Source organism: Physeter macrocephalus, chromosome 3 (assembly GCF_002837175.3).
Source record: "Physeter macrocephalus isolate SW-GA chromosome 3, ASM283717v5, whole genome shotgun sequence".
Classification (NCBI taxonomy): Eukaryota; Metazoa; Chordata; class Mammalia; order Artiodactyla; family Physeteridae; genus Physeter; species Physeter macrocephalus.
Genome location: NC_041216.1, coordinates 13085878 through 13101884, shown reverse-complemented (window position 1 = coordinate 13101884; position 16007 = coordinate 13085878). Strand labels below are relative to the sequence as shown.

Genomic DNA, 16007 nt, shown 5'->3' with positions numbered 1-16007 from the left:
GGCAGCAAGAGTAAGGGAGAACACAAATGGTTTTGAATAATTACTCTGGAAGGTTAAGGTTATAAAATTGAATGGGAAAAAAAAATTGAGAAGGTTTTAAGCTACCGAACTCTTTTTGTACACGGACTGCAAGATTACCTCATTTTAGTGGCAGAACTAGAACCCTAGACAAGTTCTTGGGTAATTCAAAATCATTTATGACAAATGTTACCTACTTGCAGTCCATAATCCTGCAAAGGGGTGGGGAGGGGGGAGCAGGGTGGAAGTGGTGTGAGAGCTTCAGAGTATAAATTCCAAAAAAATGGTAACAACAATTTAAAGCAAACTTTGAGTCACCTGGAAAGTCTTTACAAAAATACTGATAACTAGGTCTACCCCCAGATTTACTAAACTGAAATTTTATTTAGTAAGCTCCCTAGGTATTTCTTAAAAGGATTAGAAGCAGTTGAAGAGCAGTTTCCCAGTTTGTACAGGTTACCATCTGAGAGTTACTTACATTGCAGATTCTTGTGCTTCCTCACCTACTGAGTGGGCACCTTTGGAGTTGAGGCTTTGGAATCTGCATTTTATCAGCTCTATAGGTGATTCTCTTGTATTTAAATTATAAATGTCATTAGGTAGTGTTTTGTATGTCCCCCACCTCAAATGTCTCATGCTTATTTTTCCTGTAAGTTTCTTCCTTTGCTCTGTAGTCCTCCTTCCAGTCTCTGCCTGCTAGTCTCAAGACTTCCACCCCCCCCCACCCCCACCCCGCGGTACGCGGGCCTCTCCCGTTGCGGAGCACAGGCTCCGGACACGCAGGCTCAGTAGCCACGGCTCACGGGCTCAGCCGCTCTGCGGCATGTGGGATCCTCCTGGACCGGGGCACGAACCTGCACCCCCTGCATCGGCAGGCGGACTCTCAACCACTGCGCCACCAGGGAAGCCCCCATCTTTTTTTTTTTTTTTTTTTTTTTGAGATGTTGAGTTCATTTTTATTAAATATTAATCAGAACCATATGAAACTGCCATATTTCTGGGTCAAAAAAAACTTCATCTTTAGAAACAATGTTAGAATTCACATGTGTCTGATAAATCTGGCTGTACCTTTTTATACTGTGGCCTACCGTAAGGCTGAAAGGGTCTTTTGAGTAGTATTTTTCATCAGCTATCAATATTATGAGCCTCTAGTGAATTGCCTGTATTGTTTGTTCATTAAAAGGTGCCGATGTCTTTGGCTGAATATCCTCCATGTTACTTGTTATAATCTACTCCTCAGAGACATTATGGCTACTTCTAAGAGGCTTTAATGTTTTAAGTTTTACATTATTTTATTGTATCTTCCTTTTTGTGAGCACATTAATTGTTTAGAGTTGTTAGATAATTTTAAGCAATAAGATTTACTGGCCACTATTCATCCTGAAGTTGCCCGAAGATGTTAACTGAGTTTTTAAAAAAATTTATATATTTTATTTTATTTATTTTTGGCTGCATTGGGTCTCTGTTGCTGTGCGCGGGTTTCCTCTAGTTGCGGCGAGTGGGGGCTACTCTTCGTGGCGGTGCGCGGGCCTCATTGCAGTGGCTTCTCTTGTGGAGCACGGGCTCTAGGCGCGCGGGCTTCAGTAGTTGTGGCTTGCGAGCTCTAGAGCGCAGGCTCAGTAGTTGCAGCTCACGGGCTTAGTTGCTCCGCGGCATGTGGGATCTTCCGGGATGAGGGCTCGAACCCGTGTCCCCTGCATTGGCAGGCGGATTTTTAACCACTGTGCCACCAAGGAAGCCCATTAACTGATTTTTTTTTTTTTTTTGCGGTACGCGGGCCTCTCACTGTTGTGGCCTCTCCCGTTGCGGAGCACAGGCTCCGGACGCGCAGGCTCAGCGGCCATGGCTCACGGGCCCAGCCGCTCCGCGGCATGTGGGATCCTTCCGGACCGGGGGCACGAACCGGTGTCCCCTGCATCGGCAGGCGGACTCTCAACCGCTCCGCCACCAGGGAAGCCCCTTTTAACTGATTTTTAAAGGTAATTAGTTTTTTGGGTTGTGGGAAGGGATTCTATTATTCTATTAAGTATATTACGTATGATGGGCTTTTAAAAAAATTTAGGTGTATATATACTTTAGGTAGATATTATTAATAAGCATGAATCCTAGATTCTGTTTTCTTGTTAGCATAGTATTGAAAAGGCTAGGAGCTCAGAAGATGGTGTCATATCTGCCACTATCAGTGATTTGAGCAAGTAAACTTCTGAGCCTCAGTATTTTATGAAAATGGGGGAAAAAACTTACTGGGTTGTTAGGATTAAATGTATATATACAAGTGAAGTACTTGCATACAGGTCTTTTATGAGTGATTATTGTGATCCATAATCTCAGGCATATAAATGTATATATACACATAAATACACCTTCGTTTATTTTAGATCAGTCATCACATTCTTCAGTAACTTTTGGCATGGTACTTAATAATGCTACTGAGTTTCCATTTTGGGGTCCCACCCTTGGAATAGACTGAGGAGGGCACAAGACTGAAAGGGAGATCAGTTAAAAGGAGTCTGTGGCAAAGTCCTTTTGAGAGGGTACAGTAGCTTGTACTAGAGAGGTATTAATGGAGGTGTTGAGGATGGTTCGACTGGAAATTTTTGAAGGTGGAACTGGAGGTTATATCATTTATCAGATAGCTGGAAAGCATATTCAGTGATTGCTTCATTCTTTCTGAACTTAACTGTCAAATGCTTGGAGTGGGGGCGGGATTTGACTGACAGGCTATTAAAAAACCTTATTTGTTTAATTGTATTCTGAAGTGTTTTCAGAAATTGATTTTATTGTGAAATTAGTTTTTTTTCAAATGTAGTTCTTACTGGAGAGCCAAGGAGTGATTCAAAGAATAACTGAAAAAATTTTAATGTATCTGTCTTACCCTTTGTTCTGTTACTAGTTAAGACTTATGATTCAGGGCCTGAAAATAGTAGATTATCCAGGCTTTTACTTCTGACCTTGTTAGTGAAATGTATATAGGAGTTCAGCTACTAACTAACAATCTTGGAAAAGAATTTGATGGTAGGAAAGGTTATTAGTTAAATGCATTTACTTCATCCTGGTGCTCCTATGCCAGTTCCCAGAAATTTATTTCAAGTGTCCATTTCTGCACCTAGAAAATCTTAAAAGGGAGGGAATATATATGTGCGTGTGTGTGTGTGTGTGTGTGTGTGTGTGTGTGTGTAACTCATATATTCATAGCATCAGAGACTATTAAGATTGATCAGGGAGTTCCCTGGCAGTTCAGTGGTTAGGACTCCGCACTTTCACTGACGTGGCTCCGGGTTCAATCCCTGGTCAGGGAACTAAGATCTCACAGGCCTCGCAGCACAGCCCCCCCAAAAAAAGATTGATTTCATAAGCCATATAAAGCATTGAAAGTCATATTAGTGTAATCCTATTTTTTCATGTTAACCTATGTAAGCATTGTCTTATTTTCAGCCAGGGACCCTGAAATTTGTGTTCTTTTCTATCAGGGACCATGGGGATATAAGAAAACTTACTTACTTATTTGAGGGGTAGACATCAGATTTTAAAGTTAATAAAATTATATCCGACAAATAAATATATGTGTGCCTGTTGTGTTTTATGGCCCACTTCAAAGTGGGGAGAGGGGTGGTAGTAGAAATGAGAAAGGATATTAAGCTAAATAGAGGAAAAATTAAGCAGATTTATAATATCATAGGAAGAGATTTCAAATGTGCAGACTTTAAGTAACATTGCCATCTTGTGGCTTTTAGGATATTTCCTCTAGAGATGAACTTTTGCATTTTACAGTCATAGATGTAAGGTGAGGAGGGACTAAGATGTGATGGGTGAATGGTATGAGTATTAACCTCTAGTTGTTTAAGTGACAGACCAGATATTGAGGCCTAGAAACTTCTTCCCCTGGTTTATACATTCTTAGTTAATATCTTTAAATTTATTTTTATTTTGTAAATTTTTTTCTTTAGTCTCTTCATTGAACAATGAACAATGAGATTGTGGACTGATTTAAAGATTAGGATGAATGTGTCCTAGTGAGAATTTTGTGATGAGGTGTGAATTCAGTAAAATCTTGCTCTGATGTTTGCCTTTATTCTTTATTACCATCACAGTACCCCCAAGCTTTAGGAATGCTTCTTCCCTTCCTTTTAACATTTGGTCTGTTTTTTGGTTAACTGGGACTTTATGATTAATTGTGTGTTTGTGCTTGAGGATCTTATGCAGGAGCTTAACCTAGGCTAGCCAGTCCAGCCTGTTCCTACCACAGATCTCACTGTAGCTGCCTTGCACATGGCACTAGGTTAAAAAAGGTGGTAGGTAGGCTGCAACATGACACCACCACCACCACGGGGAAAGCCAGTTTGCTGCACCACTTCCCCTGCTACGGTGGATTAGTAGCATCTTCATGTATAAAATCTGGAGTGTCCAACAAGACACAAATGCATGTTGTGTTTATGGCAGTTCCAGCTGGGACTTGGACCCATTGGAGGTCCCAGCTTGCTTTTATGTGCTCTGCTGCTCTTTCCTTTTATTGTGTATCTTGTCATCATTCTTCTGTCCCCCACCCTCCCAACCCCAGCTTTTTCTTTATTAAATATTACCAAGGTAGGACTGGTTAATTAGAAATGTTAATAAATACATCTGACAAGTGAAGTCTTTCGCCCATAAATTGTCAAAGCAATTTAGTGGAATTCCCAGTGGTAATAGGAAATAGTCACAAAAGTGAAAGAAAAGACCTGCTGTAAGAGAAGTCTTTTATGGAAACCTAAAAGGTTTTAATGTCCCAAAGCGGTTAAAATAACAGTCCTTGTGTTAGAATCTTCGCTGTGTCATTTTTTTTCTCATTTTAAAAGACTTGTAAAAAGCTGATAGGCAGATTTTTTTCTTTTTCTTTTGCTAAAATACCCTCATGTTTGATGATTTTAGTGTAGGTATGAGGAAATAAACCCATTTCAAAGTTTCATGAGTTGTTAAACATAACTTTTTATTTATTTTTATTTTTGGCTGTGTTGGGTCTTCGTTGCTGCAAGGAGGCTTTCTCTAGTTGCAGCAAGCAGGGGCCTACTCTTTGTTGCGGTGTGCGGGCTTAGTAGTTGCAGCACATGGGCCCTAGAGTGCTTGGGCTTCAGTAATTGTGGTGTCTGGGCTCAGTAGTTCTGGCTTGCGAGTTCTAGAGCACAGGCTCAGTAGTTGTGGCACATGGGCTTAGTTGCTCCGCGACATGTGGGATCTTCCTGAACCAGGAATCGAACCTGTGTCTCCTGCATTGGCAGGTGGACTCTTAGCCATTGCGCCACCAGGGAAGTCCCAAATATAACTTTTTAATGCAGCCAATTTTTGCAGAAGAATTAAATGAATTATCCCCCAATTTATTAACTTTTTACTTTGAAATAATTTCAAACTTGGAGAAATTTAAGGAAGAGTGCAAAGGACTCCCACATACTCTTCACCCAAATTTACCAGTGTAATATTTTGCTACATTTGCTGTATCTTCTCTTTGGAGATGTGTGTGAAATTTTTTTCTGAACCATTTGAGAGTAAGTTCCAAGACATCATGACCTTTTCTCCTAATTATTTCGCTGTGTAGTTCCTAAGAACAAGAACATGGATTTATGAGCACAGTGCAGTTTTCAAAATCAGGATTTTTTTTTTTTTTTTTTTTTTTTTTTGGCGGGCGTCTCACTGTTGTGGCCTCTCCCGTTGCGGAGCACAGGCTCTGGACGCGCAGGCCCAGCGGCCATGGCTCACGGGCCCAGCCGCTCCGCGGCATGCAGGATCTTCCCGGACCGGGGCCACGAACCCATGTCCCCTGCATCGGCAGGCAGACTCTCAACCACCGTGCCACCAGGGAAGCCCCCAAATCAGGAAATTTAACAGACACAATACGATTATCTAATCTACAGATCTTATTCATATTTATTCCAGTTGTCTTAATGTCCTTGGTAGCAATTTTTGGGGGGCGGGGGGTCCAGGGTCCAGTCCAGGATCTTTCAGTTTTATGTCTTTTTAGTCTCTTAATCTGCAGTTATACACACATACTCACACACCAACATCCCACCCATTCAACCCTTTTGTTTATGATATGACTTTTCTGAAGAGTATATGCTATTTTTGTAGATGTCGCTGTTTGTCTGAGGTTTCCTTTCCTCATTGTGTACATTCAGATTATGCTTTTCTGGCAGGAATGCTACATAAGTGACTTTGTATCCTCAGTGCATCACAGTAGGAGGTATAAGATGGTCTGTTTATGCCGTTATTAGTAATGTTTACTTTGATCACTTATTTAAGGTATTCACCTGGTTCTCCACTTAAAGGTACTATTTTCTTTTTAATAAGTGGGAAAATAGTTTGCGACTATAAATATCTTGTTCCTCATCAAATTTTTTTTTCTTTTTAACAATCTTTATTGCAGTATAATTGCTTTACAATGGTGTGTTAGTTTCTGCTTTATAACAAAGTGAATCAGTTATCCTCATGAAATTTTCACCCTTTAGATTTTGCATCCATTGCCAGTTCTTGCCCAATTAAGATATTACTGCGATAGTTGTTTACTTATCATTAAGGCTGTGTAATGCTCAAATTGGACAATGGCAGGCCCTTCAAGCAGGATCCTCTGATTCATTCCCGTTTTCAACCAATTTTTTTTTTTTTTTTTTGGCTGTGCTGTGTGGCTTTTGGGATCTTTGTTCCCTGACCAGGGGTTGAACTTGTGCCCCTACAGTGGAAGCTCGGAGTCCTAACCACTGGACCTCTGGGGAATTCCCCCAAGTGTTTTTTTTGTTTGGTTTTTATTTTTTTTTAATATTTATTTATTTGGTTGTGCTGGGTCTTAGTTTTGGCACGTGGGCTCCTTAGTTGCAGCTTGCTGGCTCCTTAGTTGAGGCTTGCAGGTTCCTTAGTTGTGGCATGCATGTGGGATTTAGTTCTTGACCAGGGATCGAACCTGGGCCCCCTGCATTGGGAGCATGGAGTCTTATCCACTGCATCACCAGGGAAGTCCCTTTTTTTTTTTCTTTTTCTTTTTTAATAAAAATGTTTAAAATAGCTAGTATTTTAAATCTTGTGAATTGTTTACAGTTTTATTATTGGTGCCAAATTCATTTTACTTTTCAAGATGGTATGATGTGAATGCTTAAGTATTTTTATAATCTCTGAGAAGATGGATATTGTCTTTATTATTTGTAAATATATAAGCTTATTTTTTTGTGTACACATAAAAATTGCATCTGGAAATAGAAGAGCAATTTAATCAGCTTGCTGAATTGTATCAGTGTGGTATTTTCTTGATGTTGATCAGGAGATTAAGGCAGCTAATGCCATTTGTTGTTTGCATGTAATTTCCATAATTTAAAGTAAGCTTCTGTCACACAGGTTTACATTAGGGCACAGTTGGTTCTTGCCCTCTTGATATAATTGTGTAGCTAAGATTCAGGAATAGTTTTTTTTTTAATGAATTTATTTATTCATTTATTTAATTTTTGGCTGCATTGGGTCTTCGCTGCTGCGCGCGGGCTTTCTCTAGTTGCGGTGAGCGGGGGCTACTCTTTGTTGTGGTGTGCGGGCTTCTCATTGCGGTAGCTTCTCTTGTTGTGGAGCATGGGCTCTAGGCACGTGGGCTTCGGTAGTTGTGGCTTGGGGGCTCTAGAGCGCAGGCCCAGTAGCCGTGGTGCACCAGCTTAGTTGCTCTGTGGCATGTGGGATCTTCCCAGACCAGGGCTCGAACCTGTGTCCCCTGCATTGGCAGGCGGAATCTTAACCACTGCACCACCAGGGAAGCCCCAGGAATAGTTTTATGTTATGTTTGAGGCAAAATTGAACACAGGTGGATTTAGTATCACATTATAGAGGAACAAACTTTGTGTTTAAAAAATGAGATGACTTAATAAGTGCAATTTCACAGTGCTATTTTGAATTTCTTTTGACTAAATATTTTAAATGCTGTTATTAAGCATCGTGATGAACTTACAAGTGTGTATTTCTGTTTGTTTGTTTGTTTGTTTTGCCGAGCTGTGCAGCATGTGGGGAACTAAGGTCCCCTGATCAGGAATAGAACCAGTGCCCCCCGGCAGTGGAAGTGTGGAGTCCTACTAACCACCGGACCACCAGGGAATTCCCTTAAGTGTGTTTCTTAGGAAAAAATGGATTTGGCAAAGTCTAGGTTTTCTAATTTAATGGTACAATTTGGAGCATGTAAGTTTATTTGTATTCCTGGGGTTACATTACATTAAAATGAGATAATAGGCAGAATTTTTTCTCCATTTTTTTTGTTTTTTCCTGCCAGTCCGTTTTGTTTTTTGATGTATTTCAAAGAAATTGTCATTATCAGTATACTTCACCCCTAAACATTTCAGCATGCATTTCATTGACTAGAGCTCAGTATTTGTTTTACGTATTTTTTTTTTTTTTTTTTTTTTTGTGGTACGTGGGCCTCTCCCTGCCTTGATGTATTTCAAAGAAATTGTCATTATCAGTATACTTCACCCCTAAACATTTCAGCATGCATTTCATTGACTAGAGCTCAGTATTTGTTTTACGTATTCTTTTTTTTTTTTTTTTTTTTTGTGGTACGTGGGCCTCTCACTGCCGTTGGCCTCTCCCATTGCGGAGCACAGGCTCCGGACGCGCAGGCCCAGCGGCCATGGCTCACGGGCCCAGCCGCTTCGCGGCACGCGGGATCCCCCCAGACCGGGGCGCGAACCCGGCCCCCCTGCATCGGCAGGCGGACGCGCAACCACTGCGCCACCAGGGAAGCCCTTACATATCTTTTGAGTTAAATAAAATGCACAAATTTTAAGTGTATATTTGCTGAGTGCTGACAAATGTACTCATGTGTGTAACCCAAACCCCAATGAAGATATAGAACATTACCATCCTAGAAATTTCTACCCCCACCCCACCCCAGACAACTACTGTTCTAATTTTGTCCCCACCATAGATTCATTTTCTCTGTTATAAAACTTCACATAATTGGAATCATACAGTGTGTATTCTTTTGTCTGAGGCTTCTTTCATTCATCGGCACGAACCCGCATCCCCTGCATAGGCAGGTGGACTCTCAACCACTGCGCCACCAGGGAAGCCCTGCTTCTCTTTTGGATCTTCAATTCCTTCCTTCCGTCCGTCCGTCTTTGTTGCTGCACATGGGCTTTCTCTAGTCTGGCAAGCGGGGGCTCCTCTTCACCGCGGTGCGCGGGCTTCTCATTTCGGTGGCTTCTCTTGTTGCGGAGCACGGGCTCTAGGCTCGCGAGCTTCGGTAGTTGTGGCGCACGGGCTAGTTGCTCCGCGGCATGTGGGATCTTCCCGGATCAGGGCTCGAACCTGTGTCCCCTGCATTGACAGGCGGATTCTTAACCACTGCGCCACCAGGGAAGCCCTAGATCTTCAATTCTTCAATTCAGAGCAAGGAGGGTGCTCCCAGACCCATAAAAAGACCAGATCTATATGTGTTAAAGTTTAATAATCTGCAAGACATATTAAGTGAGGGGAAAAAAAGCAAAGTGAAGTGTTTTGTATGCTGCTTGTGAAAAGAAAAAACAAAAGATGTAATAAGCTTTTATATGCTTAAAATAACTCAGAAAGGACGCAAGAAACTGGTAACAGAAGTTGCCTCTAGGGATTTCTCCCATTTTTATTGAGATATAATTGACATACAACATTGTTAAAGGTGTACTACAACATAATGATTTTATATATGTGTTTATTGAGAAATGCTTACCACAATAAGTTTAGTTAACATCCATCACCATTTTTTTTCTTGTGATGAGAATCAGAATTTTACATAAAAGTCAACTGTAGCCTGTTATCTACTGCTAAACTCATAAATAAGTTTGTGAGTGAGCTTAGCTAAAGAACTTTTCTTTGCTTTCTAGGAGCTTTTGGTTGAGTTGGGGCTAATTTTATATGAAATAAGTCAATACAATTTGATTTTCAATTGTGGATGCAGATTTAGAAGCACATTGAAAACTGCAGTGGTTGAGGAAGTCTCAAAGAAGGAAGGGGTTTTGAATTGTACCCCAGGGCCAGAAGGCCAGAGAGTCTTGGCTTTTATTTTTATTTATTCATTTTTTTGTGGTACGCGGGCCTCTCACTGTTGTGGCCTCTCCCGTTGTGGAGCACAGGCTCCGGACGCACAGGCTCAGCGGCCATGGCTCACGGGACCAGCCACTCCGCGGCATGTGGGATCTTCCCGGACCGGGGCACGAACCCGTGTCCCCTGCATCGGCAGGCGGACTCTCAAACACTGCGCCACCAGGGAAGCCCCATTCTTGGCTTTTAAAAGCATAGGAATGAGATTTAATCAAGAAACACGAAGAAAAGAGTCCATACGTCCTGAAACTAAAGGTAGATTTTGATTAGCAATAGAAGAGAGGTTAGATAAATAGTATCCATCCAAATTAAGAAAGACTGAACGAGGTAGATGAGTTTATGATTGATAGGAGAACCTACTCCTATCACAGCACGGGGGGAACTGTATATTCAGTATCTTGTAATAACCTATAACGGAAAGGAATCTGAATAAGAGTATGTATATGTATGTATAACTGAATCACTTTGCTGTATACCTGAAACTAACACAACATTGTAAATCAACTATACTTCAATTAAAAAAAAAAGATTGATATGAGAATCTAGGTGCTTTTGAAAGTTTCAATTTGGTCAGTGCCAGAGGGTTTTTGGTTTTCTTTTTAGTTGTGATTTTCCTATTATAAACAATATATTCATTATCAAAACTTTGGGAGAGTTATAGAAAGGGAGGGTCAGTACTGCAGCCCGGGAACATCAAAACTTTTGAGGTCCCCTTTATGTTGGATTGCATTTCTTCTTCTTATTCTTGAATTGAGTTTGATTTCCAGAAACCGTGTGTGGGTGAATTGTTATATTAAATTAATTTTATAAAGGTCGAAGTTTCAAAATGACTTATTTTGAAAATATCCCAGATCTTTGTATGTTGGTGAGTTTATCTCTGAATTCCAGATATGTGAAGTGGGACATCACAAAAAGATAACTGTTCTGAATAATTTACTGTTTTTATATCCTTGGAGTAGTTTAGTGGTGGTAGTCAGTTCATCACAAAGCCTCACTTAACTTTGTTGACTTTTACGTAAATATTTGTAATGACATGGTGTAGATAAAGAGCCATATAGCCATGGATTTGAATCTTGGTTCTTAGGTAACCTTGGTCAGGTAACTTCTTTGAGCTTTAGTTTTCTTATCTCTAAGGCAGGAATAGTATAGTCCTTGTAGGGTGGTAATGAAGATCATTATGTACAGTGCGTGGAACATGGAAGCCCATAAGTAGTAGTTGCTGTTCTTTTTTAATAGGAATCATGTTTAACTTCAGAACCATAGTTACCATAAGGTGAATGGGAGCAAATGACTACTCATGTAGCTTGATGAATCGAGTCTAAGTTCGGGTCTGTGCTTGCTCCTAACCACTTAATGCTTTTGCTTTTTTTGTTTTTGCTTTTGCTTTTAAAAGGCATGAGGATTTAGTCATATTTTTTAAAATCCCAATAAGTGAGGTAGTGTGAAATGGAATGCTGTTTGGGGTACATTTAGGAAAGGCTCATAAAGAATGATTCTTAATAAGGAAGGAGCATTTAGATCTATTTCAGGGAAAATGTAAGTATTGCATTCAGTTTTCAAAATCCACTTCTGAGTGGATTTTAAACTCTCCCTAGGGGAAAAGGATGATTTTCTTGCTTGCTTTGGGCTAAAAGCTTCTATATGTCAACTCATTAATTCTCGCACAGCCCAGATACATATCCTCACTTTATTTTAAAAAAAGGAAATTAAGGCCTATGAATATGTTTAAGGCCTTGGGACTAATATGGGATGACTCTAGTACTTTTAGGGCTTATGCTGCTTCCCTGCTGCAGGCCATTGATAGATATATGTTTGAGTTACTTAGGCCCATATTTTGGGGGGACTGACACATATTAGCGTAAACCAACTATAATAGGAAAACAAATGTGTTTAGTCAGTTAAGAATTTTAAAGTCAAAGAAAAATGATTTTGTATTAATCGGGGTGCTTGAGTGCAAGTACTTCGGTTTAAAATATAAGAAGTAAAAGTCAGTTTTTATTTGTGGGGAATATTCTATTTAGCACAAATAATTAAATTTCTGTTGAGTTATTCTATGAAGTTGTAATTCTTAAACATGTTCAGATAAGTTTTAACTAACCATTTCAATTTTTTTTAACTTATAGGAACGTCAAGGTCGTGGGAAATAAGAGGCAGTTCTGCACAGACTGCAGCAACGGTTGCATCTGCATATCCTAAGAGGAAAAAAATTGACCTTCGAGAGAATTAGGACTTTTTTCTTAATTTCATTGACTTCAGAGACGATTGCAGACTTGCAGTTTAAGTATTGGAATTTCACAAAAGACATAGGACTTAACTGGAAAGTGAAAAAAAAAAGAAAAAGAAAAAACTAAACAAAAAATCCCTCTAGGTAGTTTAGGTGAAAAATGTCCCTTTTATTTTGGCTTTGGTTGTGATTTCAGAGCATAATGCTTTGTTCTTTTGTCTTTTTACTATGTTTTTCGGATTTTAAAGTCCGTTAAGTGCATACAGTTTTCTCTAATTTTTAAACCCTTTCCTCCCCCCATTTTGACATTTGCACTTGGAGAACACTTGAGTTTTGAAGGTTTTGGGCATCCACCCCAGAAAGTGGGAATTTGTTTTTTCCCTTCCGAACTGGAAGAACATTTTTATGAAGAATTTTTGTCTTGGAGAATTTAACAGTGTTACCCAAGGTTGTGTCTTTAAGGGTGGTTCATTTTCTCTGACCCTTTGTTATTCAAAGTAAAATACTAGGAGTCCTAAGAAATGTTCTGTTCTTGTACATTATACTGATTAAGTCAGGATTAATTTGATTTCAAATCTAAGAACAGTGGTAAAAACTTGTTTACAGAAATGCATTTTGGAAGAGAAAAATATTGTAAAACGTGTAGTGAATGTTTCTTCAGTTTCTTGTTCAGCCAATGAGGAAAGGGCATTGCCTTTCTTTTTACCATTAATCACTTCTCAATAAACGTGAGATCCTGTTGAGCATCACTTCTAGTACCATTTATTAGTATTATTTGAATCTGCTATATTTTATGAAAGCTTTGGAGTATAAGGAGTTTTAAGAGGTGAGAGAGCAACCATTTTTAGAAAGTTCACTGAGATGGAATAGTTCAGGCTTGCTTTTGTACCCAGGGTTGGATAACCATGACCTCTGCAAAGCAAGATGGGCCAATATTCATAATGCTTTATTTCTGGATATTTCCCTGAGAAGGTAGAGCCACTGCTATGCTAAATTGTTCAACAAATATTTGATTGTGAGTGCTTATTAGGTGCCAGGCACTGTGCTAATAACTTTGAGGAAACCTGGCCACATATCTTACTTGCAGAGTAGGTAGAGCCCAATATCAAGGTTTTAAGTGTTTAATCTGAAATATGACTTATTTAGGCAGGATTCCATGTGGTCCAAGAAAAAGAAATTCCAATGGGCTTGAATCTTTGTGAACCATATAACCATAATGGTAATTGATTCATCCTTGTTTATTTCCTAAGGTTTGGAGCTTCTCTGCCTTAAAGATTTTTAGCCCTTAAGATGTCCCAATTTTAGAGATTGAGTTAAATGTGTAAAAACTTCTGTAGTAAGAAAGGGTTCTGAAAATGGATTATAATACTGTTGGACCCCTGTTTTGCCCACAGATTACTTATTCATCCTATTCTACACAGCCCAGGCTACTAAATCAAGGGTGCGATAAAATTAATAAATGTTGATTTTGTAATTAGCATTATTGTTGACACTTTGAGTTGAGAACTTTTCTCTGCCTATCTGAAGCACCGCACAATATACCTAGATATTCCTATTTGCTAAGCTTTTTGAAGTATATTCCCCCCAGATTGGGGAGTCCTTTGTGCTTTCATTGGTTTGAAGATGCCCAATTTTGAATTGGAAATGTAGCATTTCTTGTTTTCAATTTTAGCTGAAACTTCTGTGACTTCTACAGGACTCCCATGGGCTTAATGGAGGTTTAGTATTTCACCTTTGAAAGAGAAAAAAATATCCGGAGAAAAGCAAATTCAAAATCAGTTTTACCTAGATTTTCCTACCGTGTATTCAAGTTTGATATGAGATTATTCAATATGCTTTTTTTGCAGTTTGAAATGTTAGTGCCTCAGTATTTTATTTAAGCCAGTCTTTCCCAGTCTTTATTTTTACATCACATAGAAAATACTGGTATGGCTTTGAGGACAAGCTGAAAGGAATTTGGAGCCCTTAACAAGGCTGCTCACCCAGCTGTCCCTGAGTGAGTGTTGAGGGAGGCAGGGTGTTGAATTTGTATTTTTTTTAAAAACCATATTGGCCTTGTAATGTAGTATAAAACATTAGATTATATTCACTCTTAAAGAGTTGGTCCAGAAGTTGGTGTGGTGAAGATCCCAAAATGCATCTCAACTAGTTCTCTTATTTGCTAACAACGCCTTTGCCAGTGGAAATTGTTGACTTTTGACTATTTGCCCTTAATGCTTTGTTCTGTCATTTGTGAATGTAAGACTTTGGATAGCCATGCTTGTTTACTGTTCTCCTTTATTGAATATGAGGGGAAACTGAACAATCTCACAACGTGCCATCAGTGTTGAATTCAAAGCATTTTTTAAACCTTTAATACAGCAAAATGTATAAGTCTCATATTCACTAGATATAATCTTAGTTAAACTTGATTGGCTACCTTCCCCCAACATGTTCCATTTAAAAAAAAAACTTATTTTGCAGAAATGGTGTGAAGAGTTCTCATATACCCTTCACTCAGCTTCCCCCAAATGTTAACATTTTACATACCATGGAATGATTTTCAAAGACAGTAAATATTGATACAGTACTATTAACTAATCTATAGACCATATTTGGATTGTGCCGGTTGTTCAAGGAATGTCTCTTTTCTAGCTCAGCATCCAGTCCAGGATCCCACAGTATGGTTAGTTGTCTCTAGTCTGTAGACTGCAAGTTCTTCAGTCTTCATCTTTTATGATTTTGACACTTTTGGAGAGTACTGACCAGTTGTTTATGGAGTGCCCCTCGAGTTGAATTTGTCTAATACTTTCTCACTATTAGATTGAAATTATTTTTTTGTAAGAATACTGCAAAAATCATATGCCCTTCTTACTGCATTATATCAGGGTACATGATGTCCATATGTATTATTACCGGTGATGTTAACTTTGATCACATTAAGGTAGTATTTGCTGTATTTCTCCACTGTAAAGTTATTGTTTCCCTTTGTAATGAGTAAGTAACTTGCGGAGGGATATAATTTTAAACTATCAATCTTTGGTTCACTAATTTTGACGTCTTTGAATTGTTATTCCCCGGAACAAGTACTGCTGTGGCGTTTGCCTAATGTTAATTCATTATGTCTATTATTTCTTCTACATTCATACTAATTAGAATTCTGCTATAAGGAGGAGCTGTCCCTCTCCCCATTTTATTTGTTCAGTGATATCAGTATGGACTCAGTATTTTATTCCATAGGTCAATGCTATCATTTAATTTCTTGCTCAGATTGTCCCAGCTTTGGCCATTGGGACCTCCTTCAAGTTGGCTCCTGTGTCTTTTTGACATGCCCCCAATGTTTTTTGGAGCCCTTCTATAAGATGTTCTTGGCTAGTCTTGTATTTTCAGTGCCCCAGCCCCATTTTTCCAAAGGAACAAAGGTTCTTTTTATTGGATAATATTTAGAAACCTATCGTTGATTTTTTTTAAAGCAACATTTTAAATTGCAACAGATTATTAAAGTGGAGTTTTTATTACTCCTGTAGGTGAAGAATTATTTAGCCTAATCAAAACACCTAACCACTTCATCTCTTCTTCCACTTTTGTAGAGCTTTTATACCAGTCTTCTGGAGTTGTGGAGAGGGCTTTTCACCTGGCATAATACTTAACCTAGAGTGAGGTCCAATGAATGTAGGTTGGTTTGCACCCTTCCATAATTTCTATCTTTAGCCTTCTAAAT

At 39.2% G+C, this 16007-nt stretch overlaps 1 protein-coding gene across 3 annotated transcripts in view; it reads left to right on the top strand.

Annotated features, from left to right (window-relative positions):
• The window catches only part of YTHDF2 (YTH N6-methyladenosine RNA binding protein F2), a 31683-nt gene extending 19279 nt beyond the window's left edge, over positions 1 to 12404 (top strand). The window contains exons 5-6 of one of the 3 annotated variants that reach the window (XM_055083329.1): positions 10116 to 10246; positions 12204 to 12404. In XM_055083329.1, coding sequence (XP_054939304.1) covers positions 10116 to 10246; positions 12204 to 12279 — 207 coding nt within the window. In that variant the 3' untranslated portion in view covers positions 12280 to 12404. Of the gene's footprint in view, positions 1 to 1834; positions 1998 to 10115; positions 10247 to 12203 lie in introns of all 3 variants that reach the window. The other 2 variants (XM_055083327.1, XM_007100873.3) reach the window with 2 other exon arrangements.
• Positions 12405 to 16007: the final 3603 nt, after the last annotated feature.